Genomic DNA, 27,440 nt, shown 5'->3' on the forward strand with positions numbered 1-27,440 from the left:
TCTTTCTTTCTTTCTTTCTTTCTTTCTTTCTTTCTTTCTTTCTTTCTGTCTTTCTTCAGAGTCTATATGGTCCTAGAACTCACTATATAAGCCCGCCTGGCCTCACTTGGCCTCCCAAGTCCTGGGATTTCAAGGTGTACACCAACATGGTGGAGCTAGCTTGCTTTATTTACTTAATCTGCCCAAACCGTAGGGACTACAGGCCTCCTTTATACCTGCTGCCTAGTATTTCACATTTTGTATGTACCTTGAAATGTCTCCAGTGTTTACTTCATAATGGTGGTGAGGACCAAACCCAAGGCTGTATACACGCCAGACAAATACTCTGTCCCTGAGCTGCAGCCCTAGCCCTCTTATATTCATTTGGGGACATTGTCTCACTAAGTTGCCTGGGCAAGCCCAGAACTTTCCATCCTGTCTCAGCCTCTAGAATGGTGGGTATAGGCCTGGGCTGTCAGACCCGGCAATTGTGTTAGTTTTTGCAACACTGTGGGTGAAGTCAGAGCCATCTAAGTGTTCTGCTGCTGAGTCCGCCCTCAGGTACCAGCCTCCTTTAAGGGGCCCCAGGAACCTGTCAGACTTCAGCTCCTGCAAACCCTGCCGCCATCAACTTGCCAGGCCAAAGCCTGCGTCGTTAGTCATGGGGATTTATCCCAGCCCTGGGGGTCCCAAGGAGCCCGGGGTGGGGTAGGCATCTTAAAAGCCCTGCCCAGGCTTCTGTCTCTGCTCCTCTGGTCTCCAGCTGCAGTCCAGTGCCAGCCTGCCTTGGCTTCCGGGGGGACCAATCCACCATACAGCTGGCTGTTTCACTGCTCGTATCTACCCTTCTGGAACAGAGCCCGGCCTATTGACAGCAAAGAAAGAAGACAGGCAGCGAAGGGGGAGGTTTGAGGTTAGCATTCACTACCGCTCCGCTCACGGTCTGTGCTTACAAATCCTCACAGGCTGACACTGTTGTAATCTTCCCTTGTAAATCTAAATGCGTGTGTGTGTGTGTGTGTGTGTGTGTGTGTGTGAAGCATTGTGCCACTGTGCTACATCTCTGATTCTTCTTCCTGATTTTGTTGGATATACTTTTTTTATTTTTTAAGATTTATTTATTTTATGCTGGGTGGTGGTGGTGCACACCTTTAATCCCATCCCTCGGCAGGCAGAGGCAAGTGGATCTCTGTGAGTCTGAGGCCAGCCTGGTCTACGCAGAAAGTTCCAAGACAGCCAGAGCTATACACACACAAAAACCCCTGTCTAACCCCCCCCCCGAATATTTATTTTTATTTTCTGTGACTGAGTGTTTGCCTATATGTATGTGTGTATGTGCAATGCCCCCAGAGGCTGGAGAAGGGTGTCAGGTCCCCTGGAACTGCAGTTACAGATGGTCATGTGGGTGGTGGGATCTGAGCCTAGGTCCTCTGCAAGAGCAGCCAGTGCTCTAACCACTGAACAATCTCTCCAGCTCCTCTTCATTCTGATTTTATAGATGAGGAAACTGAGGCTCAGAGAGGCTAGGTAACTTTTCCAAGGTTACAAAGTGGTTAACTGTCAGACTTAGGACCAAAATGTGGGAAACTTGGTTCTAGAGTCTACTCTATGACCCATACTGCCTCTGCAGCCAGAAGTCCATAACTTATAAAGCACCTACTATATACTCAATTCTAGGCTAGCAAGGGTATACATATGGCACCTAATTTGCACATGTAACCACTCTGCCAAGTAGGTGTTTATTATCCCATTTTGCAGACAGAAAAACTGAGGCCTGGAGCAAAAAAGAACCTCTGAGAGGTTTAGGGTCTCCCCTCAGGGAAAGGTTTCCTTCCAGGGTTTGGTTCCAGACGATCCTTGGCAGATGTCCCCTGCCCCACCCAGTTCTTGTTCTCCCATTCACCTCTGTGGGATCTCACAGCTGCACTTCAGGATGGTCTAGCCTGAGACCTGAGGTCTAACGTCAAAGCCAAGGTCCGGAGAGATGGGAGTCACACACCTACATACTGATGCTGCGACAGAGCCCTTGTCATCTTCAGTCAGGAGGTGGTGACCTTGTCCCCGGGTTTCTGTCCCAGCTTGGGGCCCTCAAGGCTCAGGTTGTTAGTAAGGCTGGTGCAGAGGGGCGGGGTGGATTCCACAAGGCCTTGGTCATGGGGGTTTGAGCATATTGCTGGTGAAATCGGAGAGTCCCAGGCACAGCTAGAGAATCTGGGTGTCACTGGGGAATCTGCTTGTTGGGGTGTCTCACCCACCCTCACCCCCTGCCGACATCCAGAAGCACCATTGTCCGGCTCAGAGCAGGCGGGAAAACATGCGGTGTGGATAAAGGACCAAGCATAGGAATGAAGGGCACGGGGTGGGGGGAGGGTTGCGTGGGCACCGATGGAGTGAGTGAGCACAGGAATGCTAGGAGCTTGGGGAAGGGGGACCCCCTGGGCTGCAGAGGCTGGCTAGGACAATAGGTCAAGGGTGAGGTGGGGTGGCACACAGAGGCTGTAGGCAGCTATGGAACTCTGTGGCCTGTGGGCGCTGCAAAGGGCACCCTGGCCACCCTTGCTCTGTGTCGGGTGGGGAGGCAGGCCCATCTGAGAAAGCTGGCACATGCTTTGTTCTGTGGCAGTGTGGGCAAGGACTGGAAATACAAGGTGTGAGCCTCAGGTGTCACCCTAGTCAAGTCCCTGCCTATCTTCCGGGGCTGTAGTTTTCTCCCAGGTACAGTGTGGATTGTGTTACCTGCTAGTGGATTTCTGGGTAGCTGGTACAGCGTTCCTTGGGGAAAGCTGGTGCTGTGGCAATTGGAAGGTGATGGGCTGCATTAGAAGATGCTTTCCCGAGCAGGAAAAGCTCCCCACACCCAGGTCCTCTCACGTGCTTCCTCCTTTGTATGCAATGAAGGCCAGGGACCATGCCTCAGGACCGGGAGAGCTGGGAGGGTCAGGCTACCTGAGCTGGGCATGCCAACACCCCAGCCAGGCTGGGACCAGCCCATGACCTCCTCTCTGGCCTGCCAACCTGCTGTTTGCTCAGGAGGCCGCTGCCTGGCCCAGCTCCGGGATCCGGGTATCTGGGCTCTCAGCCAGCACACGGTGCCCAGGGCCCCATATGCCACCTTCCTGCCCACTGGTGACCCTAGCCTGGGTGCAAGGCCTCTCATCTTCATGCTCCATGGGGGCCCTGGCAGCTGGAGCCCCAAGCCCATCTTAAGACTTTTTGGGGGAGACCCTAGGCTCATCTCAGAAATGGGTGGTGGTGGCGGCAGCAGCCTCCTCTGAGGTGTTGTTTTAAGGATTATATGACATCATGGTCAACAGTGTCTCTCGGCCCTCCCTGACCCCCAGCCTCATGCTCCCTTCCAGTTCCCATAAGGTCAGAGGTACCGAAGGAGGATGGCAGGAGTGGAATAGCTCAGGCCTGTCTGACTGCCTAGGCTTCTGCTCCTGCCTGGACAGAAGCCCCCTACTTCCCCCCTTCCCAAACACACCTTGCAATGAAACCTGTTCACCTGGCTGTGCCTAGCCACATTTTCTGGCACCTGGGCATAGGCAGGGATGGGCAGGCAGGGCATGGGGCATGAAGGAGGGCTGTGCCAGATGGCTGAGCCTCGAAAACAATGGGCCTCTGTACCCCCTGGGTGGGGGCAGCTCCCAGGCAGCCGTTTGGCTCCTGTTTTATAATAGGTTCCTCTTAGACCCAAAGCTCTAGGTCTGTGAAAGGAAACTGGGGCTCTGGGGGACATGGCCCCCCAAACCTGCTTCTTACCGGGAAATCTGTGCTTCTTTCCCACCCACCAGGTGGAGAGAAGCACTTGGCCAGAGCCCCCTGCCCCAAGTCTCTGCTGGCAGGCATCCCTCCCTTAGGCCTCTGTCCCTGGCTGGCTCTGCTTGCCCAAGCCTTCATTAGCTTGCCAATTCTCCAGACGACTGTATCTGGTTGCCCATGTGTGCCAGGTGGGTGTCCTCAGGACGGGACAAGGAGAGGGGCATGAGAAGTGGAGGCTGGGAGGGCGAGTCAGCAGGGCACGGGTGCACCAGAGCCTCCATGTTCAGACGCCTGGGTCAGCTTGGCTACCCTTCTTGTGCCTGGCATCTGGGCTCAGTCCAGCCAGTCTTTGCAGATGGTCTCCCAGCTCTCACTTTGTAGATTTAAGAAGAGACAGGGCTCTCCTGCCACCCTCCTGTGGGGTCACAGGAGAATGTACCCTGGGGAGGTGAACCATCCCTTATCCTCAGCCTGCCCTGGCACTTCCAGCACCGTTAGTTCAAGCTTGGCTCGGACCCTGCTGTTTGGCAGGGCAAGATCTCTCAAGGTCCTCCTACCCTCATGAGGTGTCCAGAGCCCAGAGGGGTGTACTGTTGGGGAACTTGACTTTTCCTCTCCGATCTGCTGTCAAATGCTGGACCACCTCCAAAAGGTGTCTTGCTCTTCCTAAGCCTCAGTTTGCCTTTCTGAGCACGAGGAGCCTGGACTGGGTGCCTTATCTGCCAGCTCAGTTGCTCAGTTCCGGTGAGAGACCCGGGAGCGCCAATAAAGCAAAGGATAAAGAAAAGAAGCCTTTGAAAAGCACAGAGCCTGCTCCCCACCCCCACCCAACCCCCAAGGTGTGATTATTATTGTTATGTTACCTTGATGCGGAGATAAGCGAGATGCCGAACAGTTGCCAAGAAACCGGGAGCTGTCTGCAGCAGCTTCCCGCTGGCCCACTCGGGAGCAGGGGCCGAGTCCCCTGGACCCCTCCCTGCCTTATTCTTTCTCAGGGAAAGGTGGACACCACCAAGAGGTAAGGACAGTGGGCCAACTGGCTGGCAACCAGGCAGCCAGCAGCAAGAGCTGAAGGTCACTCTAGAGTGTGCCTGGCCAAGACTACAGGTTGGCTTTCCCTGCAACATTGGGCAAGCCACCTCTTCTGTGGCTGCAACCGTTCATGTGTCCAGGGATGTATACCCAGTGCAGGCAGGGAAGGACTGGAGACAGGAAGGCCATGGCAGTGTCCGCAAGAGCCCAGGGCTGGGCTAGAAAGTCGCTGTGGGCAGGAAGCTAGTTGACAGGATGAGGGGCCTCTGTAGCTGAGGTATATGTAGTGAAGTTGGACCCCAGTCTTGTCCTTTCCCTGCTGGATGATGTTGGACTGTTAGAGAAAGTCTTGCAGCATGTTTTTTTTTTTTTTTCATCTGGAGGAAAAAAGTCTTTTTTTTTTTTTTTTTAAGATTTATCTATTATTTATATAGTGTTCTGCCTGCATGTGTGCCTACACATCAGAAGAGGGCACCAGCTCTCACTACAGATGGTTGTGGGCCACCATGTGGTTGCTGGGAATTGAACTCAGGACCTTAGGGAGAACAGCCAGTGCTCTCAAACCTTTGAGCCATCCCTCCAGCCCTGGATGAAAGTTTGATGGGGTCACATCTCAAAAAGCTGTTTTCGGGGGGGGGCATCAAGATGGCTCAGCGGGTGAAGGCTGACTCCCTGAGTTTGATTCCTGGGACCCACATGGTGAAGGAGGAAACCAAGTCCTGTGAGTTGTCTTCCGCATATACTGTAGTGTACGAGTGTGCGCACACACGCACGTGCACACATCATCTTCCTTTTGAGTCACTGTAGTAACGGAAGGAGACGGCCTGTGTGAACTGGGGGAGCCCGATGGGGCTTCTAGCAGTGCAGAGTCCCTTGCCCTGGTGTCGAAAGAATGGGAGATCTTTTGACCGAGCTAGGTCTGAGGGTCAGGAAGGGTTTTGGAAGAGTGGGAGGGGGACAAGATGTAAGGGACTTTCCCCCATATAAACAGGATGACAGGGACAAGGGTGGGCTAGACCAGACAGAAGGGCCCTAGGTCAGCTTCATGAAGACGGCAGGGAGGTGTGTAGAGGCTAGAGGCTGCAGGGAAGGAGGGCTGGAGACGTGGAGCAGGAATGTCTGAGCAGAAGGCAGACTTGAGGGGAGGAGGAGGGGAAGAGGAAAGGCTAAATCTGTTCTTTGCTTCAAAGTGTTAAATGAGCATCTGCTATTTGCTAAGAGGCTCTTTCAAGTGTGGTTAAAGGAATAGCTCTTTCACCCTGATCCTCACGAGTTTTATGGACTTGGAGTCACTGAATATGACCTTGGGCAAGTACTCAGTCTTTCAGTGTCTTAGTTTCTTCTCTAAAAAAAAAAAAATAATAATAATAAGGACCCCAGCTGCTAATATGGCTCAGTGGGTAAAGCAGCTTGCCGCCAAGCCTGAGGACCTGAGTTTGATCCCTGGGACCCTGGTGGATGGAGAAAACCAATTCCTACTGGTTGGGTTGTCCACTAAGCTTCTTCATACATGTGTTGTGGTCTGGTCGGCCCTGCTCATGCTGCTGACACCTCTCTCCAGCTGTCCACAATGAGCAAAGCTCAGCCCTCAGGCTGGGAAGGCTCTGTCAGGTTTGGGCCCTCGGGATTGGCCACACAGTACAGAGCTCAGATCTTGACTTTGGAAATGACAAACTTGGGTACAAATACCTGCTCTGAGCCTCAGTTTCCCCGTGTTAGGAAGTAGGCGGCTTGAGAGTGCTACTTTTTAAGGCTATAAGGCTTTTGTTAAGATTGTCCTTTTATTCAGAATATCTTCTGCCCCAGTCCCACCCTCCCTTCCCCAGCCCTTAGGACCCAGCCGGTTGCTGAGGTAGGGACAGGATTCTGGCCAATAGAGAGAAAGGAGCCCAGAGTAGGGAGGTGAGAGGTGGAGGTGGGGGCTACGCAGAGGAAAAGGGTCCAAGATGGGAGCTGGAGCACCCCCACCCCCTACAGCTGTGAAAGGCCCCGTTCCAGCTTCAGCAGTTCTGATGGAGATGGGTGTGGAATCTGGGAAGCAGGCTAGGAGGAGTTGCCAGCAAACTGGCCTATGACTGTCAAAGTCTGATTGTGGGGCCAGGAAACGGGCAGACAGAAGGTGCCACTTACTGAGCCTGGCTGTGGAAATCATCCTCACGTGCAGCCAGGGGAACCCTGGACAGTGGTCCCCACCCAGAGAACCAGTTTTGCTCCAGCATCAACAGTGCTTCCTGGCCATGAGTAGCAGCCATGCTACATCAAGACTGTGAGTCCCTCTGTCACGCACTTGCTGGGGCCTTAGTCCCTTTGTTTGTAAAATATGGGGTCGGCAGGGGGCCTGGGAGCTGGCTCAGTAGGTAGAGTGTGCAATGCAGGCATGAGGACCTCAGTTCAGATGCCCAGCACCCATGTAAAAAGCTGGCACAATGACACACATCTTTAACCCCAGTTCTGAGGAGACAGAGACAAGAGGAAGCCTGGACCTCACTGGCCAACCGGGATAGCCAAATCATGAGCTCCAGGTTCAGGGAGAGTCCCTGTCTCAAAAAACAAGATGGAGACTAATTGAGAAAGACACATGGCATTGACCTCTGGCTCCCAAATGCATGCATAGCTACACACACACACACACACACACACACACACACACACACACACACGTACACACAGTCAGGCAATCAGTCAGCAATCCTCTCTGAGGCCCTACTTGGAAGACAGTTCATTGAGTGAATACCTATGACTGCCCAGTCATGGTGATGACTTGTTTTGGAAACTGAGGCCAAGAGGGAGGTTGCTGTGTCCTGGACTCAGGCTACCCTAGCCAGTCAGTGTCAGAAATCATGCCCACACTGATGCCATGGGCTTAAAAGGCTGTTGCCACCAAGTCTGTCCTTTTGAGTCAAGCAATGCCAGGGCACAAACCTTGTAAGAAGTTGACACCCTGGGGGTTAGGGAGTTCCCTGTGCCAAACATGGCTGGGGCTGGTTTCTCTGACCCAGAAAGAAGCAAAGGGGCTTAGAACTTGCCAGGGTCTCCTTCTGGGCTGAGATCCTATAGGTCCTCCCTTTCCTGGGTGTGTCTGTCTAGCTCTGCCTGACTCAAGCCTGCTACAGGCCACTGAAGCTACTCTGGAAGATGACTCACCCTCTCTGGACCAGCCTGCCTTGGTGGAACTGGGGCGGGGGAGCAGCCATGCCAGGTTGGCCTCGGGCAGCGACGGAAACCAGGCCTGCTTCACCAGACTGCAGGTTCCCTGGATCTGGGAGCCACTGAGCACGTCTGACCTGGGAGATGGGACTCAGCGGGAGACAGGCGCTGACTTCACTCTTCTTAGACCTGTTCCCTGTCCTTGAAGGGCTGTGGGTGTGACATCATCCAGGCCTAGAGTCAGATAGATCATGAACAGAGGCCTCTCGCGGGATGGCCGTGTGACCTCTGTCATACGTTCTAGTCCATGTCCTAAAGTGGAAGTGAGAAGTCATGCCTGCAAGGCCTGGAGGCTGGGTCACACAGGCCTGGCATGATGGGCCCACTATGTGACACTTACTGGCATTAGTAATAGCAGTTTGAGGCTTCTGCCCTCTAAAGACTCTGGGAGGGACCCAGAGAGCTGTCAGGGTCCCCTGCATCTGCAGCAGCTCTTGCTGTCCCTACCTCAATCTCCCATCTTCAGAATGGGCTGGAGAACTAGTAGAGAGAACTTGGGGTCCACACCTCTGACCTCTAGGAAGAGAAGTCTGCTTGTCAGCCATGCTCGGGTGTTCCCCCTCGCCCCGGCTCCTAGAGAGCTCAGAACCCTTCCTACCCACCTTGCTCTCCCAGCTCTCAGAGGCCTCTTCCACCAGCTTCCCAATCCCCCAGCCCTGGGCTCTCTCTGACTGCAGATTCTTTTCCTCTTCCAGGAGGAGTGATGGACAGAAGCAGAGCTTCCCGCAGGCACTAGACCTGTTACTCGTGGGCTCAGTTCCGTCCCACCCTGCCTCACCCTACCCTAAGGTAAGCCAGCCTGTGGCTCTGGGCTGTGCCCCACTGTGCCAGAGCCAGGAGATGCCTAACCATGACTATTGGGAAGATGTAAATGCTCACAGCGATGCCACTGGGGCTTGGTTCCCAAAAGGACACTGCTCCTGACCATTGGGTGGTCTGTGCCACCTCAGAGGTTGAACCAGGGTCTACCAAAGTGCTAGGTGTGGGGCCTAGTGATAAAAAAAAAAGGCAGACGGCTCCTTTGCCTCTTCTACACTATCACCATGGCCACAGCTGCCCCTGCTATAAGCCAGGTGTAATGGTAGCCCCTGCTTCCCAAAATACACATGCCAGGATTGGATGAAAGGTGTCTCTCCAGCAGCCCGGGCAGTGTCTGGCTCCAGGCTCTGGGGTGAAGACCTTTCTACTGCTATCAACAGCTCTGCTTTGCCTGGTACCTGCTTGGTGCCAAATGTAAAGATTCCCAGCACGCCAGGACACAGACTCTATCTCCAGAAGCCATGCCCTGGCCGTGAGATGGGTGACTCAATGGCCTCTGCAGAATATCAGGGGCCAGGGGGAGCCAGTGTTCCAGGAGGTTTGGTTGGCACTGCATAGTACTTAGTGTCTTGCCTGTAGGGTCGCTCTGTCTCTCAGTTGGCCACTCTGTGCTGTGGCCACGGTCATCAAATCCAAGCCCAGAGGTGTTGTCATTTGTCCAATGGGCTACATGCTGGATGTCGTGGGGCCAGGACTGGCTGGTGCTTTCTGGCCAGGGTGTGGCCTGTGGACTCTTCAGTGCAGGGGGTTGAACCCTTGCTATGGCAGAATGTTCTGCAGTGACTAAAAGCCCACCCACAGCCAACTTGCCACTCAGCCCTTTCATCAACCTCAGGCAGGAAGCCATGCTCCCAACTAGGATCCAAATGCTCAGAGAGGCAAAGGGGTCTCCCCTAGGGTTGCCCAGCCAGGAAGGGTCTGTGTGGCACCTCCTTCAGAGCTCCGGCCTAGAATAAAGTTTGGCGCCTTTCCTAGCCCGGAGGAAGGAGGACGGAGGAAAGTGATCTATCTATGTGTTGGACGTCTCTCTACACAGAGATCCAGAGCAGGAGTGCTGTCAGTAGCACAAGGGCCTCCTGAGACCCTCTCCTGCCTTCCCTAGTGGGCAGCAGCCCCGGACAGGGCCACAAAGGGTCCTCAGGAAACAGTGACTTGATGGCAGCCACTTGCTTGAACAGCCTGATTTGAGAGTGAGGTCTTCCCCTGGGCACGGGACTGTCATCTGTCCTGCCTGGCCTTGGTCTTTTCATCTGGAAAGGAAGCCTAAGGGAGCATATCCCTGGAGTCTTGTGCCTCAGACGGCTCAAGGTGGGCCCTTCTGTTACCACTGAGCTGCTTCCCTTCAACCTCCTTCTTGGCCTCCACCCAGCTGGCCACCTCTTTCCAGTTGTGCTGACACAGCCCAGACAGTGAATTTCAGACCACGGCATCCCCACAGTTCACCCCTCCTCCAAATTAACACCCATTCTGTGACCCGTTGTCACCGTTCACAGAAACCAGCTCCCAGAGTGACTCATCTGGGGTTTCCAGCAGGCTATTGGCGGGCTGAGGCAACCTGCCTGGCACCCTCTCCAGTTTTCCTCAGCACCCTGTATTAGTACATATCTACAATGGCACTGGAACTAGTCTGAGGGGCATGTGACCAGCCTGTGTCCAAAGGCAAGTGCTAGTTATATCATAGAGTGGACGGTGTCTTCTTTTTCTTCTTCTTGGGTTTTCAAGACGGGGTTTTCATGTGTAGCCCTGGCTGTCCTAGAACTTGCTGTGTAGACCAGGCTGGCCTCAAACTCAAAGATCCACCTGCCTCCACCTCCCAAGTGCTGGGGTTAAAAGGGTGTGTCACCGCCACCTTGCTGAAGGTGTCTTCTCTATTAAACCTTGCCAGCTCGCCACTGGGCGATGCCTGTGGAAGCGCTTCGGGAATAATCAGCCTTACTGTGTTCCCAAATATCTATAGTGTATCCAGACTTGCACGTGGACGCATAAAGGAAGTGGAAAGTAAACACCCATACCCATCCCTACCCACCCCTTGCCACCCACTCCACATTTCTGAGCTACACAAACGCAGCACGTCACGAACTGCTGCACGTACACAGTTAAGGACCTAGCCGCACGCACAGCATCCACTACCTGGCCTACATAATCGCTGGTGATGTGAGCAGGCTTGGCCTCCCTGAGGGCCAGTGTGGGAAAGGATGTTCCCCTGGCTGCGTTGTGATGGGTACCCGGAAGTATGCAGGCCTGGAAGTGGTTGGGTAAATCAATATTTGCTGCTGTTAATTATTAAAGCCAAAGCTACTTGGTGTCTGGAATGCACATCTCTGGTGTTCCCGCTGGCTCTCTGGGTCCAAGCCTGACCCTGGGCCAGGTCTGGGAGGAAAGGGAAAGTGCTGCCTGCCTTCCTTTCAGGAGCTCCCCTGCCCTGGGGATAGAGGGTAGCGGGCAGCATTGCTGGGAAGTTTCAGGAGGCCTGGCTCCTAGCTGGAGGACAGCGCTGCCCCTGCAGCGCCCAGACTTCTCCAGCATCTGTCGGGGGCCTTGTCCCTGCTGCACCAGCCCAACACGCGAGGACAGCGGTGGGAGGACTTGAGAGGCCTGGTAATTTCCAGATGGCAAATGGAGGGCAAGTGAGGTGCCAAAGATTCTGCAAATTGTAGCAAGGCCGGAACTAGACGCTGAAGAACCTAGACCGTAGAACAAGTGTTGTAAAAACCCCCGTGTGCCTTTCTCTCCACACCAGGCTGCAAGCAAAGCACTGTGGAGCCTAGGGCTGGGCAGGGCAAGTACAGGTCAGCCGCCTTTGGGCACTGAGGAGGAGAAGAGGTGAGGATGAGGCAGCTCCAGGCTCTTCCGAGGATCCCTGGTTTTTCTAGCGGTGCCGTCTCGGAGAAGCTATTGCACCTCTTAGAATACGGTTTTCTTATCTGTCTGCTGAGGACATTTGTACCTCCTTGATTATGGTGAGACGGTGAGACACACAAAGTGGCCAGCTAAGGAACTGCTCAAGTAAAAGACTATCTCCAGGACTGTTGCATTCCCTGGGCACAGCTGTCCCAAGAACCTTGTCCTTGAAGCCCTGAGGCAGAGTCTCCAGTCTGGGAAGACACAGCTGCTAACATTAAGTGCCTAAGGCTTCCTGCGCGCAGGCGCACTGTCCTGGGCCGCTAGCCGGGCCGCCCCACGAGGGGGCGTGGCCCAGACGTCCCGCCCCCTCCCCGCGCCTCCCGCACCTGGCGCCCCGCCCCCTCGGGCCAGGCCGCTGGGTGAGCCCAGTGAAGGCAGAGCCTCGGCGGGACGGGAGCGCGGAGCTCGGGCTACGGGGCCCCGCGCCGGGCCGGCTTACAGCGCCGCCGGGGCGGGGGCTCGGGATGGCGCAGACGCGGCCCCCAGCAACCCAAGGCCGTCCGCGGAGGGGCTCGCTGCCGGCTGGGGCCGGCTGGCAGGTGAGGACCCTAGCAGGGGCAGGGGCGGCCTGGCCGATTGGGGGACCCAGGGCCACCACTCAGCCTCACTACCCGGAGTCCGGCAGGCTATGCCCGAGCCCCGTTCCTGTGGGTGTGTGCGCTTTTGGACTGACACCCCAGTTCCGTGGGCAGTTTTCCACAGCTGCCGGTGGCACAGACGTGGGGACACCGTGGCCGTGGGCTGCTGTGACACCACGGTGTGTGCGTAACTGCTGCTGGGACTGCACGTTGGAGCACCCATGTCGGAGGGAAACTCTGTGGTGGCTCTTCCCAGGTGGGATGCGCGGCTTCTGGCCACACCACTCCCAGCCTGCCTGTGCCATGTGTCAGGGCGTCTGCTGCTGCCTGTGGGGCTGTACTGTGGGTGTTACTTGTTGCTGTGTGTGTACATTCTGGGTGACAGTACCATGTGTCAGTGTTTATGTGGCTGTGATTCTGGTGCAGCCAGAATCTGGTGTGTGGTGGTTCATTGTGCCTGGCTGTTTGGTCACCTTGAAGGGGCCTCCCCTCCCCGTCAGCCCTTTGCTGGGGCTCTTTGGAAGGGGTAGGTCAGAGGCTGTCTGGCTGGCCCTGAACAGAGGAGGCAGTGTTGTAACACTGTGCCGAGTGAGTGGACAGGTGTATTCCTCCTCCTGGATTGTAGGTGCATGTCTGCGTTATCTGCCAAACTGCCAGCAGGGTCTGTTCTTCCAGACTCAGAGGTGTTGGGTGTGGCCACAGGTGCCCATGGCCCAGGGGCTCCTGGGTACTGTTGAAGTGGACCTTACAGGCTGGGGTCTTGTTCTGTAGGAAGGCTTCAGGGTGTGCACATGAGGGCTTAGGTTTTGGGACCTTCACGCTGTGCGTATGTGGTGGTAGGTGGTTGTACTCAGGACCCCACGAGGTTTAGCAACCCTGGCAGTTGTCTGATTTCTCTTCTTTGCTCAGGACTCTGGTCCACAATGTGGGCTGCTGTCTTGGGTCTGTTGTGCAGTATGCCTCGGTCTTGGCAATAGTGCCTAGTTTCCCTGAGCACATGGCTGATCCTGCGCATGCCACTGTGTCCTGGTCTCAGCCAGGGGAATGACTGTGTTCATGTGTGCAGTTACTGGGATGCAGGCCCGCACTGGTATGGGTTTGCATAGGTGTGAATCTCAGGTACATGGGCCTGAGTATGTACGTGTGTGTTAGGTGATGTCTCTAAGAACTCCTGTGCACAGATTCCATATGGATTCGTGTGTGCATCTGCGTGTGTGCGTGTGTATTTCCTGATACACAAAAGCTATGTGCATCAAGGTGGTGCAGTGAAACTCTTCAGATCATGGTTGTCCAGGCCAGTGTTTGTGTCCCACAGATGGAGAGTGTGTTTCCTAGCACACAAGCTTAGCACATGTGTGTGAGATGGCCCCTCCTGGACATCAGGTACCACCTGAGTTAAACCCTGGCAGGGTTGGGAGAAAGGCTATCCTGGACACTCTGGGGGCTCCCCAGGCCCCCAATCTGCCAGCCTCTGCCCGGTAGCGATGCTGCCTTCCAGGAAGACTCAGGAGGGAGTTGGTGCTGGAGAGGCCCATGCTGCCAAGCAGCTGCCAGATGCTGTGTTAACCCTGTGTGTGTCCTGATTCGCCTTGGACAGGCTGGCCTGAGGGTGTGGGGGTGCATGAAGGCTCATGCACAAGTGAGGGGACAATGGCAGTCCAGCACCTCTCCCCAAATAGTCCCTAGTTTGTGGGGAGGGCTGTTTGTGGGGCATCAGTGAACGGGTTTTCTTCTTGGGTGCTGGTAGAGCCACAGACCCCCTCATCCCATTCCTGGTGGAGCTTGGCTCTAGGACTGGGTCCTGGGGGCTCTCAGGGGGGTCCATATGCCAATCCCAGAACCGATCTCTTTGCATTGGCAGGGGGGACGCTGTCTATTTCCCTAGACTGACTAACAACTGCCTCCTCTTTCAGGAAAGCAAACTGAGTGGGGTGGGAGATCCAGGACCTGGGTTCAGGACCTGGTCCTTGGCTCAGCTCATGGGGCAACTGGCCAAACTCTGGAGGGTCAGTTGTATAAAGCCCCTCCCACACCGTCCTGGTTGCTCGATCGCTCCTGATACCTCATGAGAGGTCCAGGCAAGCTGGGGTGGTTAGAGCCTATTGCAGGCTTGGCAGTAAGAGCTGGGCTTTCCTCAGGACTGACCTCAGCTCTCCCATCTCTATTACAGAACACAGATCTGTTTGAGATGATTGAAAAGATGCAGGTAAGGATGTGGCAGAGAGCCCCAGAGATGGCTGGGCTAAAGGTGGCGATACCCTCTGCAGAGCCTTGAAGGACTAGCGTTAGGTACCTGTCTCCTCTCTGGCTACAAACTCATCTGGGTCCCCAGCAGGTCATCCCCACACTTAAATACCAACCCAGCTCATCAGAGTCCTAGCAAGCTCCTCTGCAGTAACCCCCGCAGAACGGAGGAGGGGATAATGCAGGTGGGGAGGCATTCTCGAGCCAGGCAGCCTGGGGTGCAGCCCTGCCCCTTCACCCCTTCTCACTCTCCACCTCCCAGCCCGTCTGTTGGTGGTGTGGGTGAGTGTCTGGGGGAGGGGGTAGTGGAGGGTAGGGTGGGAGGTGGTTTTAGAAAGCTAGGGAGCGTCCTTCCTGTCAGCTCTCTGGCTTGGCTCCCACCCCTCCAGTTTCTTTGCCTCTCAGCCTCCCCTCTCTTCCTTCTTCCCCACCGTGTATCTCCTGATGCACTGGCCCCCCCCTCCCCTCCACACACCACATGCCTGCATGCACCACCCTGCCCCCACTCCCGGCAGCACGTGCATTCCTGCCCAGAGCCCCCAGCTCCTCCCTCAGCACATTACCGAGGGGATGCCGGAAGCCTGAGGAGCAATCCGGCCAGCACCCTGTCCTGCAAGTGCCCCTGCCTACGTAGGAAGCGCTCTCAGGGCTTTCCCCTCAGCCCAGGCAGGGCCGCTGGTGGGTGGCCAGCATGGCAGAAGGCAACAGCATACCTTCTCTTGCAGGGAAGCAGGATGGATGAACAGCGGTGCTCCTTCCCACCACCCCTCAAAGTAGGTGGGCCAGGCTGGGCAGGGTTCACTGGGCTGGGTAGGGTCTAGGAAGGGTGTCCCAGGTTCCACTGTGTGCCCGGATTGAGCCCTGGCTGAGCAGGGCAAGAGGCCCTGGGAATTTAGCAGCATGAAGAAGAGCCTTCAGCCTGACCCTGGCTGGAGCCTTCAAAGCTAGGTCTTCCTGCTTTCCTGGACCACTGCAGGCCCCTGTCCCTCCAGGCCACATCACACCAAAGCTGAAGCCCTTGTGGCTGCAGAGGTGGCTGTCATCATAGGGCTGTATTGACCCATGCACAGGGTCTCGCTGGCGTGTTGGCCCCTGATCCACTCAGCTCTTGTCTGGGGCATGGCCACGCACAGTCCTCAGGTAGGCGGGCAGTTCCTGTGGTTCGGGATTCCCCCTAGTGGATGTGGCTGGACCTAGGCCAGGGTCCCAGGGCTGCAGGGGGTGCAGGGCTGTAAGCCTGAAGCTTCATTCAAGGCTGGGGTCTCAGAGCGGTCCTCAGACTGATGCCACCAGGGAGCTCAGTACAAAGGTCAGCTGTAAGGCGGCTGCGCCACTGTCTGAGCTTTCCTTTGTGTGTGTGTGGTGGGGCGGACAGGAGCCTCCCCTATCCCGGGCAGAAAGCTCCTGAGGATATCAGACTCAGGGAGCCTCAGGGCAAGCTCTGTGTGTGCGCGCACACATAAATGTGTACATGTGTGTGTGTGTGTGTGTGTGTGTGTGTGTGAAGGGTGAAGCCCCACCTCAGTTGGCCCTTGGCTTGTTTATATTTTGCAGACGGAGGAGGACTACATCCCCTACCCAAGTGTCCATGAGGTACCATCTCAGCCCCACACCCACCCTTACCGTGACCCTGGGATGCCCTCCTCCCTGGAGACTCACCTTCTGGTTCTGAGACTTCCAAGGAGGTCATTTGAGTCTGAGGCCTCTGGGCCGAGTGTTCCAGCCTATGGCCCTAGGCGATGTCCTCCTCCACCCCTTCCCCATCCTTGGCATAGTGCTAAGAGAACAGGAGCCACGAAGGCTCCCCAGAGGGGTGGATGGAAAAGAGTCTAGGGTCTCATAGTCCTGGGTTATCCCATAGCACCTGGCAGTGCTGGCTCTGAGTTGGGAGGCTGTTCCGGGGGACCTTTATTGGGTGCTGTGTGGAGTGGCTCTCAGCTGAGTCCCCCTCTAGGTTTTGGGGCGAGAAGGGCCCTTCCCCCTCATCCTGCTGCCCCAGTTTGGGGGCTACTGGATTGAAGGCACCAACCATGAAATCACCAGCATCCCGGAGACCGAGCCACTGCAGTCTCCCACCACCAAAGTCAAGCTGGAGTGCAACCCCACAGCGCGTATCTACCGGAAGCACTTTCTCGGCAAGGTGAGCGGGACGAGGGGCCCCCGGGGAGGGGAAGCGGCATTAAGGAGAAGCGGCATTAAGGTGAAGCTAGGTGATTGTTCCAGAACTGTGAGCCTCGGGGGGGGGGGGGCGTCATGTGGCAGTCGGGCGTGGTTGTCAAGAGAAGAGACCCCGCCATGGTTTTCACCTTAGCTAGGTTTGCCTGTTATGTGCCTCAATCTCCCCGTTTGTAAAAATGGCAATCATGACATCCCTCTCGTGTGGTTGCTGGGAGGTCTTAATGAGAAGGTGCTAGTAGCATGAACAAATAATGAGCACCAGCTGTATGCCTGGTCTTGCTCTGGGCACTACGGAACAGAAGACAAAATTGATCCAGACCTAGCCCTCAGCAGCCAGGGTAGGCTGGGAAGGCACAGGAATGTCGTGGTTTGACTGGGACTGGCGTCACCACGGCCAACTGCTCGGTTGTCTGACACCCATGGTGACACTCTGCTGAGCGTCAAGGCGAGGTGGTAACTCTCCAGAGTTCCCAGGTATGACCTGGGTATGGTAACACACGCCTGTAATCACAGCACTTAGGAATCTGCGGCAGGAGGATCACCAGGGCCTACCTAGGCCACAGAGTGAGAGAGCTACCGGGTGGGAGTTGAGAGAATCCGTGTGCTGGGACCCTAAATATGTCAGGTTCCACATGGGGCGCTGCCGCTGTGGAGCCTCGGCGCCCAGCTGCCAGCGGTGGCTCCTTCTGTTGATTTGGCCGTGTTGTCTGGGGCGTTTTATTGAACCCTTTTGAACTGTGTTCTTATCTGTAAAGACGAGGGTAAGACAGATGCATGTGAAGGACATTACAAACACGTGGAGGATGGTAGCTGCCACCTCACTGCCTGCTCGCTCCACACAGAAGAGGGGGCTGACACTCGGGGGAGGGGACTCGGCCAAGATCGAACCGCGCTCACTGACTGACCTTTCGATAAGGTGCACCAGAAGATGGGGCTCACAGCCGGGGGGGGGGCGGGGGGGGGGGGGGGGGTCGGGGGGTGTGTGTGAGCACATGCACATAATGGAGGAAGGGGTGCCCTTGTAGGGGTGGGGCGCTTTGTGGTCTCAGAGTAGAACCGGGGCACTAACCTGCCTCTAAGAAATACTGGTGCTGTCTGGTTTGGGGGTGGGTGGGGCCGTTCCCTGTGCCAGTAACTAACCCAGCAGGCCCAAGCTCCAGCCTTTGCCTGGGGACAGACCCAGAGCATAGCCTGGGATTCGACCTCCTGGCTGAGCTGGGGTGGAGGAAGGGAGAACCTTCATCCCACGTGTCCACTGTCCAGCATTCTCAGCTGTGTCTAGGAATCGGGGACCGTGAGCCTGGCACACAGTTGGCACTCTCAAGCTTACTAAGGGGGTCACAGTGCTGGGTGGAGGTGGGGGTCTTCAGCACAACAGTTGCTAATGTACAGCTGGGGTTGGACAGACGGAGGAGAGGAAGTGGGGTGGCCAGGAAAGAAGCAGGGACCTCGTGGTACCAGTAAGAGGCAACGAGGGTGACCTTAGGCACAGATGTCCTGAGAGCCAGAGCCTACCTTCCACTGTGTCTCTAGGGTTCCTCTGGCCTTGTGGGGAACTGCCAGCCCCTGGACTTCCCGGCCAAGTACCCGTGGACAGTGTCAGGCCTTTGGGGGTTTTCTCCTTCCTGTGCCCAGACTGGGGGGTGAGGTCAGGGGGATCTGGTCTAGGTCCATTGATTGGCCCCTGAACTGAAAATCCGAGGGCACGGCCCCAGCCCCACCTCTTTTTCCACCTGGCCTGCAAATGTTCATGTTTAAACAAGGTTCACTTCCAGATGACTCTCAGGGCGGGGGTGGCTGAGCAGCTCCACTCCTAGGCCTGGGCCAGCAGGGGGAGCCCAGGGTGCCCAGCTGCGGCTCCTCACTTCTGGGCTTAGGGATTCCTCCCCCCAACAACAACAACAAAAAAAGCTGGGCCTGGGTTCTCGTAGAGGGGATTTCATTCCTGTCATAGGCATCCCTGTGCCCTCTGGACTGCCTGCCCATTCTTGTGCCCTCTTCTCTAGGTGAGGCAGGAAGGCAGGAACCTGCCTGGTCAGTTAAGGTGCTTCACTTCCTGTTTCTCATGGGCCCGGGCTTCAGGGGCCACTGAGCCACAGATTGGGCAATCAGCCGTTTGGCTTCTTTTCCTTTTAATTTCCTTTTCCTTTTAGCTAGTTGTTTTCTATCTGTCTTCCTTCCTGCTCCCTTCATTCTGGGGAGTTCAGAACAGGGCATCGGATCCCCTGGCCCTAGAGTTACAGGCTGTTGTGAGCCACCTGACGGGCATGCCGGGAACAGAACTCAGTGCCTCTACAAGAGCAGCACACACATTTGCCTGCTGAGGCGCCCAGCCCCATCCTATTGTCTTTTTTCCTTAAGGCGGCATCCCACTGTGTAACTCAGGCTGGCCTTGAACTCAGGATCAATTGCCTCAGCCTCCCTTAGGCTGGAATGCCAGGTGTCTACCACCACACCTGACTAGCTGGCTTCTCTTATTGAGCGATTGCTGGGTACTCAGGGCCCAGAACACACACACACACACACACACACACACACACACACACACACACACACACACGTATAGATACAGGTATGCAGCTATGCGTGTGGCTCATAAGGAGCCAGAGATGGGGTTCCAACAGGCATCCTTGAACCCGGTGCCAGGCACTTTAACCTCACCCACCTGCCCCATCCAGGCAGGTGGCCTCCCTCCCGTCTAGTAGATTAGGAAAGTGAGTAGAGGAGAAGCAGGCATGTGTCTCAGGCTGCCCGGCTGGCAGGGGTGGGTGCGGGGATCAATCTGATGCCGAGGATGCTGTTACCCACGGCATCTGCTGCTTGGTGAGGGATGTCATCTGGGAAGCCAAAAACCTCATCTTTCACACTTCCTCTGTCCCTCTCACCGCAGGAGCACTTCAACTACTATTCACTGGACGCTGCTCTCGGCCACCTGGTCTTCTCGCTCAAGTATGATGTCATCGGGGATCAGGAGCACTTGCGGCTGCTGCTGAGGTAAGGGCAGCGGAGGGGGAACCCCAAGGCAGTAGGGAGAACTGAGACGTAGCATTTGTGCTCAGCTCAGTGTACCCACCGTCCCGATGGAGGCCCAGAGAGGAGCGAGAGTTTGCCTGAGGTCACACAGCAAGGTAGTACCTTAGTCAGACTTGGTGCCCCACTGTGGCCTTTGGTCTCCCTGAGATCTTCCCGCTGTCCAGTCTCTCACCTGTGTTGCTCTCTCCTCCCAGGACCAAGTGTCGGACCTTCCATGATGTCATCCCCATCTCCTGCCTCACCGAGTTCCCCAACGTGGTCCAGATGGCAAAGGTGAGGCCATGAGCTTCCCAGGTCTGGCACTTCCAGGACCCCTGTGCCTACATACTGTAGCTGCTTCTATGGGCAGCCTCCTACCTGGTCCCTGGGTTGCCCTGGGTACCTGCATGTGTGCTTCTAGCTCCCTTTACAGCACCCACAGATCCCGGGTGGCCCCAGTTATCTGAGTCCCATTCTGAGTAGTAGCGAAGGTCCTTCTTCTTACTCTAGCCTCCGCTGCTTCCAGCACAGGCAGTCCCTGCACCCCCTCTCTGCTGCTGTCTCCCCTAGACTTGCCTACCAAGACCCAGGAAGTCTCCCCCTTTCTCTCTGACCCCAACTCACACCCCTCCCCGGTCATCTCTTGCAGCTGGTATGTGAAGATGTCAATGTGGATCGATTCTACCCTGTGCTCTACCCCAAGGTACCTGACCTGGCTTGTTTACCAAGGGTGGGTGATAGATGGAGGAGTGAGCACCTGTGTGCGCTTTTTATGGCTCAACGTCTCCCCAGGCCCTCTTGCCTGCCCCTGACATTCTTGTATCCCACAGTGTACGGAAGAAAGGATGGCTCTGTGCTTACCTCAGGCCGCACAGCAGCAGATAAGGGGGTCATGCCTTGAGCCTTGCTCATGCCTGGAATGTCTCAGTGCTATCCAGGGAGCTTTTTAGGATGTCTGTGCTCTGGATTCTCTTTGCATGTCCCTTGCCTTCTGGGGGATGCAGGGAGACAGAATAACACCGAGACCCCCATAAATGCCTCCTTCATAACATGTGTACTTATAGCCCCTGCTGCTGGCTTCACAGCTGTGTCGATGCTGGAATAAGGGCTCCTGTCTTCCTGGAAGACATGGCCTTGAAAGATCGTGGGGGGGGGTCCTGGCTGGAGTTTTGATCAGCCTGAGGTCTTGAAGGGTAAAGGAGGGGGCTTCAGAAATCAAGTCCCCTATGTTGGTTTCAGTGGGAGAAACAGGCTCAGGATTCGGAGGGATGCCCACTCAAGGCCCCACAGCAAGCTGGTTAGACTTGCGGTGTCTGGGAGCATGAGGGGGTTTGCCAAAGTGTCATTGCTGGGCATTGCAGAGTGGATTGTGAGGCAGGGCCTGTGGTAGAACTTGGAAATCCAACAGGACCAGGGTCAAGTTCTAGCCCTGCACAGGCCTGCAGGCTGCCGACCTAAGGCAAACTGCTGAAGCCCTCTGAAGACAAGGGTCAGGAGGACAGTGCGGGCTCTCCTCCTGACCTCGTCTGAGGATGGTGTGTGGTGTCTGGCTCAGGGAGGGGGTCACTGCCACGCTCCCAGCAAACGCTACCCTGTGCTCTCCACAGGCCTCCAGGCTCATCGTCACCTTTGACGAACATGTTATCAGCAATAACTTCAAGTTTGGAGTCATTTATCAGAAGCTCGGGCAGGTGTGTTTACCCTTCACCTCCCCTAGCCTGGCCCTTCGGCCCACCCCACCCCACCCCACCCTCAACTGTCACCTGCCAGGCCACTCAGGTTCCCAGGAGCTTGGGGACTGCCCATGGCTACTCTGGGAGGAATCGGGGCTGAGGGAGGGCCACTCAGGTGCTGCAACTCTATGACCTGGGCGCCCTGCGTGGTCCCCAGACATCTGAGGAAGAACTCTTCAGCACCAATGAAGAAAGTCCTGCCTTCGTGGAGTTCCTTGAGTTTCTGGGCCAGAAAGTCAAGCTGCAGGACTTCAAGGGGTAAGCCCCAGATGAACAGTCCCTGAGCAGGGAGGGAGCCCCATCCTGGCCCCATGGAGGCCTGACTGGAGCTGGAGACTGAGCCGTGGCCTTGGGGGCCTGGGGACAGGTTCCGAGGAGGCCTGGATGTGACTCACGGGCAGACGGGGACCGAGTCTGTGTACTGCAACTTCCGCAACAAGGAGATCATGTTTCACGTGTCCACCAAGCTGCCATACACAGAAGGGGACGCCCAGCAGGTAGCCTGGGCACCCATCTACCTGTGTCCTACAGTCACCCATGACCCCATCCACCTGTCCACTCAGTGTCCACCACACCAGACTCGAGGCTGGCCCTGGGAGGCAGATACGGAAATGATCCGCTCCCCACAAAGCAGGCTGCAGGTGGATCAAGGTGGTGGGAAAGGCCTGGCTTCTGCCTCTGAGAAGTGATGATGATAATGGCATGTACAAGGGGAATGTGACTAGAGTCGATTGTACGCAGCAGGGGCCCTGCCAGGGTGAGCTTGTTTTTTTGGTGGAGGAGCAAGAGACATGGTGGGGTCATGTGGGGGTCCTGAGACTTGGCAGAGCCGGGAGTTAGGAAGCGCTTTTAAGATGAAATGACAGGTTGTCAAGCTGCTAAAGAGAAGGGAGTGCAGAATCCCACGCAGAAAGAATAGGGAGTTCAGGCATGTTCTTAGACCTAAACTCAAGATTAGGCTCACTTTGCCTGGAGTTTTCCCATCAGGCCATCTGCTTGACTCCGCTTCCCCAGCCAAGGGTGCTAAAAAGGTGTTAGAACAGATGAGGAAAATTTATTATTCTTTCTGTGCCCCCCCCCCCCCGCCTTTGGTTTTCCCTTTTAGCAACAGTAATTTCATTGTTCAGCAAGGGACTGTGTTTGGGGGTGCTGAGAGGGGATTGAGATGGGGGCAGGGCTGAGAAGTGGGACCTGGGTTTGAGACTTGGGTTCAAGTCCCTGAAGACATCAGGAGACCTTGGAATCACACTTCTCTAGCTTCCGTTTTCTCATCTGTCAGAGGTTTCCAAGGAAACAGGAATCATCTTAAGACAAGTTTTTGCCATTTTCCGGGTGGGCAGGGAACACAGGTCCCTTGATGTGCTCTCTGCCTGCTGTATCCCTGCCTCCAATCCCACACTCTCTGGGCACTCCTGCCCCACACTGTGCGTGGCCAGGCTGTGAAGGCCTGTGGCCCTGTGTTCAGTTGCAGCGGAAGCGGCATATTGGGAACGACATCGTCGCTGTGGTCTTCCAGGACGAAAACACACCCTTCGTGCCGGACATGATTGCATCCAACTTTCTGCATGCCTATGTGGTGGTGCAGGCAGAGGGGGGCGGCCCCGATGGCCCCCTCTACAAGGTGAGTGCACCTGGGGCCTCCCAGGGATTGTGGGCTGTGAAGAGGGAGGACTCCGAGAGTGGCCATTCCCTCCCATTCTCGTCTGGTGTCACACACACACACACACATACCCGCCTCCTCAGCCTCCCCATCCTCATGAGGTTCCCCCCCCCCCATTCACTTGCCAGCCCAACCCTGGGGCAGTGGCTGGAGAAGACCACACTGAGAAACCCCAAAGCCTACTCAGCCCCACAAGACAGAAGCTGGTTTAGGGGTTTCTGACCCCAAGACACAGCTTCCTCTCCTTCCAGGTCTCTGTCACTGCGAGAGACGATGTGCCCTTCTTTGGGCCTCCCCTCCCGGACCCTGCTGTGTTCAGGAAGGTGAGAGGCAGCCCTACCTCCCCATCACCAGGGCAGGACCAAAATGGGAGGGGACTGAGGGGCCTCAGTTTTGCCCCAGGAGGACTTGAATCCCCACCATGTGGTGTCCTGATCTAGTCCTCCTTCACCCTCCAGCTCTACTGCCTCTTTGTCTTGATAAATGCTGTGGCTCACTCTACAAGCTCATGGCATAAACTGCAGGGCTGTTTTATGTTTTTTGTTAGCTGACTGTGGCCTTTTATTTCTTCTCTCTTTCACGGTCTTTCCTCTAAAATGTTTGGGGGGGGCAGGGCCCAAAGACACCGTGTCCTGGTCAGGCTCCTAGACACGCGTAATCTGTGGTTTGACCCCTCCCCATGCTTGCGTTTTCTGCTGGGCCCTCCCCCGTTAGGGGGTTTCCATCAGGGGTACAGGGTCCCTCACAGGTGCCTGGCTAGAGAGATGAGGCTAAAGAGAAGCAGCCCCCTGGGAGCGAAGACGGCAAGCCCAGGCCACAGAACCGCAGGCCCGTACAGCTCCGGAGCTCCAGCCGGCTTCCCCAGCCCCTTCCTCTAGCGTTCATCTGACCCACTTCTCATTTCCTCCACTCTGGGGGCTCCCAGGGGCCTGAGTTCCAGGAATTTCTGCTGACGAAGTTGATCAACGCTGAGTACGCTTGCTACAAAGCAGAGAAGTTTGCCAAACTGGAGGTGAGAGTGGACTGGAGGGGTGGACACCCTCCGTGGAGGGAAAAGGCATGTTCGGACCTTGGATGGGGGGGGGGGGCTGACTGGGGAGAACAGAGCTACAGGTCAAGTGAGAGGCAGCGGAGGGCAGTGTCCCGCCTGGGCTGGGAGGTGAAGATGCCATGTAGGGGGCCGGGGAGAAGGCTAGAGGCCACTGCAGGGACCTAAAGACCTCCCCCTGCTCCCGCACAGGGTAGGTGAGGCCGGGACTGGATTGCCAGGCCGGGGGTTGATCTCTGGGGTCTCTCCCGGCCGACCCACAGGAGCGGACGCGTGCTGCCCTTCTGGAGACGCTCTACGAGGAGCTCCACATCCACAGCCAGTCCATGATGGGCCTGGGCGGTGATGACGACAAGATGGAGAACGGCGGGGGTGGCGGCGGCTTCTTCGAGTCTTTCAAGGTGAAGGCCCTACCCGGGCAGGATAGGTTTGGGTAGGCTGGTGATGATGGAGGAGGAGTGGGGCATGGCAGCCCCAGGCAGCTCAGTTGGGGGCGGGTCAGGGGAGCGGCTCCTGGTCTTCGTCCGAGTGGGGTCTGGGGAGGGGCTTGTGCTTCTTTGAGGGAGTGTGGCTGGGGGTGTGGCTAGGACAGGTGTCAGTCTTAGTTCTGGGGGTGTGGCTGAGGGCTCCTGTCTCTGCTGGGAAGGGTGGCTCGGGTTGAGGACATAGCTTGGTGGACCTAAGCTCTCAGGTGCATGGAGATTTGGAGCTGCACCCTGTGCCCTGGGTAGTCCGAGTCAGGTGTGTAAGGTGGGGCTCTAGTTTAGGATGGCGTTAATGGCTGGAGAGGGGCTCGGGAGATGCTCTGTGTGAGAACACCAGAGGCTAGAGCCCTCTAGACCAGCAAGGAGCCGCTGGTGCCGTGAGCCGGGGCCGCCCGCCACAGTCTGAGGTCTGTCTTGTCTGGGTGATGCTGCGGACGGACCTCACCGTGTGACCTCCGCTGGCACTTTGTGGTTTAGCTAAGAGCACGGATTCCCTGGGTTTACATCTCAGTTCTGCCACTTGTCAGCTTGGGCATTCTCCAAACCTCAGTTTACCTGTTGAGTAAGGAAATGGGGGTCCTAACAGCTTTTGGATTCTTTGCAAAGCAGTTAGGTTAGCATAAGGTGGGTGTAAAATCCTGCCCATCTACTGGAGCAGGGACAGTCTAGAGGTGGGGGGCTCCCACCTCCCTTTCTGCCTCACCCAGCTGCGGGGCACTTTGCAGTGATTGCTCGGCTCCTCCTAGTCCACCAGCAGGAGGTGGCCTCCCTCTTACCCAGGCTCAGCTAGAGTGGGAACTGTGGGTTTATATAGATTAGTTGAGAGGGCCGCAAAGGACACCAACAAACTGTCATGGGGAACCCTGAGCCTACAGCCAGAGTCAGGGACCCACGGGCTGAACGGTGCCTAGTGTTTTCTTTGAGCAGGGCAAGGGGCTTCTCATCTGGCTGGTGCCAAGTAGGGCCCCTAGATTAGGTCAAAGTGTGTCTCCAAGGCAACGGAGTCTGCAGGGAAGAGCACAGGACTTGGCTGTGTGGGCCCCAGTCTCACCTCTGCCTAGGTTTTTTTAATTCCCTGGATAAAGTGGGCTTTAGACAGTCCCACCTCGTGGGGAGGCCTGGATGACAGTTAATATACACTGTCTGGCTCCAGAGGAAGGACTTGGTCTAGCAGGGTCTGAAAATGTATGGAAAGAGGGGAAGGGGCCCTCAGAGGGCCCTGGAGGGCTGCTGGTGAGCACAGCCAGCCATCCTCACGACACCACGTGATGCACTCAGCTGGCGACACGGCCAGAGCCTAGCTACTCTTCAGCTCTGTATTCCTGCCAGGAAACCGACGCTTTACCAAGGGTCGCCAGGTGTGGCATTGGTCGGGACAGGGGAGGAGGGGGCTAGATGCCTGTGTTCCTGAGGTTTCCCAAGGGTAAGAAGCCCGAGTAAGCTCATGCCTTTTGACGCCCACCCCTACTCCCACAGAGGGTCATCCGGAGCCGGAGCCAGTCCATGGATGCCATGGGCCTGAGCAACAAGAAAACCAACACTGTGTCTACTAGCCACAGTGGGAGCTTCACCCCCAACAACCCTGACCTGGCCAAGGCAGCTGGAATAGTGAGTGTGTCCTCCGCCCGATGGCTCTCCTTCCCCCCAGGGCCCTTGGTGCTCCCTGCCTTCTGAGGCCTCGCCTTGCCTCTTCCCACTGCCCTGCTGTTCATGTGCCCACCCTGGGCACTGGACTTGGTATAGATACTGTTCTCCATGATCTAGTGCTCCCATCCGGGTACTGGGATACTGGATACTGTCCCCAAGCCCCTGGCCTTCTCCTCCTGGCCCTTTGTTTACTTGGGTGTGACTTTCTGCAGCCTCTGTGTCCCTGTCCTTACTGAATACCTGCTGTCTGCTGTGTGCCGGGACCTGGGCTGCTGTATGGGCATCTACTGTCAAGCCTTAGGTCTCTAGAAGTCTTAGGTCTCTGTGTGTCAGGCTGTGGGCATACACTGTGTGTCAGGATGTGGGCTGCCATGTGGACATGCACTTTGTGAACACCTACTGTGAACCCAGCCCTGAGTTCTTGTGAGCCCCTACTTTGTACCCCTGCTATGTGGGCATCAATTCTGTAAGCACCTACTGTGTGCCCCGACCCTGGGCTGCTGTGTGAGCACGTACTGTGTAATGGGAAATGGGCTGCTGTGTGGGCATCAAGTCTGTAAGCACCTACTGTGTGCCCCGACCCTGGGCTGCTGCGTGAGCACCTGCTGTGTTTCAGGACTTGGACTGCTGTGTGAGCAAATGATGTATGCTAAGCCCTGATTATCAGGGGACATCTGCTGTCTGTCAGAACGTGGGTTGCTGTGTGGGTATTTCTTGTGTGGCACTGTCTACAGCAGCCCGGGCCTCAATGCCTGCGACTGCCTCTTGTGTGTCTGGAATTGGGCTTCTGTGTGAGCTTGCCTAAGTGAATCCCTTCACTGTATCTGCCAGGCTCTATGGGAGTCTGCCCCGCCCCTCAGTGAATTCAACAAACCTACATCATGACTTAGCTGCTTTGCACCACCTAGTGGCCACCTCGGACACTGCACCCATCGCCCTGCCCCTCTCCCACTCCCCGTTTGCTCTCATAATCCACCCACCTATACAGCCACCCACGCATCCGTCTACCCATCCACTCACCTATCTATCTATCCATTCATCTGCCCACCCAACTATCCATCCACCCATCCTACTACTCATCCACCTACCATCCGTCGACCCACCTGTCCGTCTGTCCAACCATCTATCCACCCGCTTACACAGCCAGCCCGC

General features: G+C 56.2%; 1 protein-coding gene across 13 annotated transcripts in view; it reads left to right on the top strand.

The window, feature by feature from the left end:
- Positions 1–27,440, top strand: part of Rap1gap (RAP1 GTPase activating protein) — a 61,982-nt gene that overhangs the window by 28,890 nt on the left and 5,652 nt on the right. For 10 of the 13 annotated variants that reach the window (XR_008720568.1, XR_008720569.1, XR_008720565.1 and 7 more), the window contains 16 exons: positions 8,676–8,769; positions 14,452–14,487; positions 15,251–15,298; positions 16,080–16,118; positions 16,480–16,665; positions 19,594–19,697; positions 19,931–20,009; positions 20,365–20,418; positions 21,323–21,406; positions 21,606–21,706; positions 21,816–21,945; positions 22,914–23,069; positions 23,360–23,431; positions 24,034–24,120; positions 24,420–24,557; positions 26,118–26,249. Coding sequence is in view for 7 of the 13 variants with exons in the window: in XM_055610768.1 (XP_055466743.1) it covers positions 14,470–14,487; positions 15,251–15,298; positions 16,080–16,118; positions 16,480–16,665; positions 19,594–19,697; positions 19,931–20,009; positions 20,365–20,418; positions 21,323–21,406; positions 21,606–21,706; positions 21,816–21,945; positions 22,914–23,069; positions 23,360–23,431; positions 24,034–24,120; positions 24,420–24,557; positions 26,118–26,249 (1,428 nt within the window). In the remaining 6 variants the exon portion in view is untranslated. Of the gene's footprint in view, positions 1–8,675; positions 8,770–12,078; positions 12,243–14,451; positions 14,488–15,250; positions 15,299–16,079; positions 16,119–16,479; positions 16,666–19,593; positions 19,698–19,930; positions 20,010–20,364; positions 20,419–21,322; positions 21,407–21,605; positions 21,707–21,815; positions 21,946–22,913; positions 23,070–23,359; positions 23,432–24,033; positions 24,121–24,419; positions 24,558–26,117; positions 26,250–27,440 lie in introns of those variants that run through there. The other 3 variants (XR_008720567.1, XM_055610766.1, XM_055610767.1) reach the window with 1 other exon arrangement.

The sequence above is a fragment of the Psammomys obesus genome, unplaced genomic scaffold (assembly GCF_907164565.1).
Source record: "Psammomys obesus unplaced genomic scaffold, mPsaObe1.curated_primary_1811, whole genome shotgun sequence".
In the NCBI taxonomy this organism is placed as follows: Eukaryota; Metazoa; Chordata; class Mammalia; order Rodentia; family Muridae; genus Psammomys; species Psammomys obesus.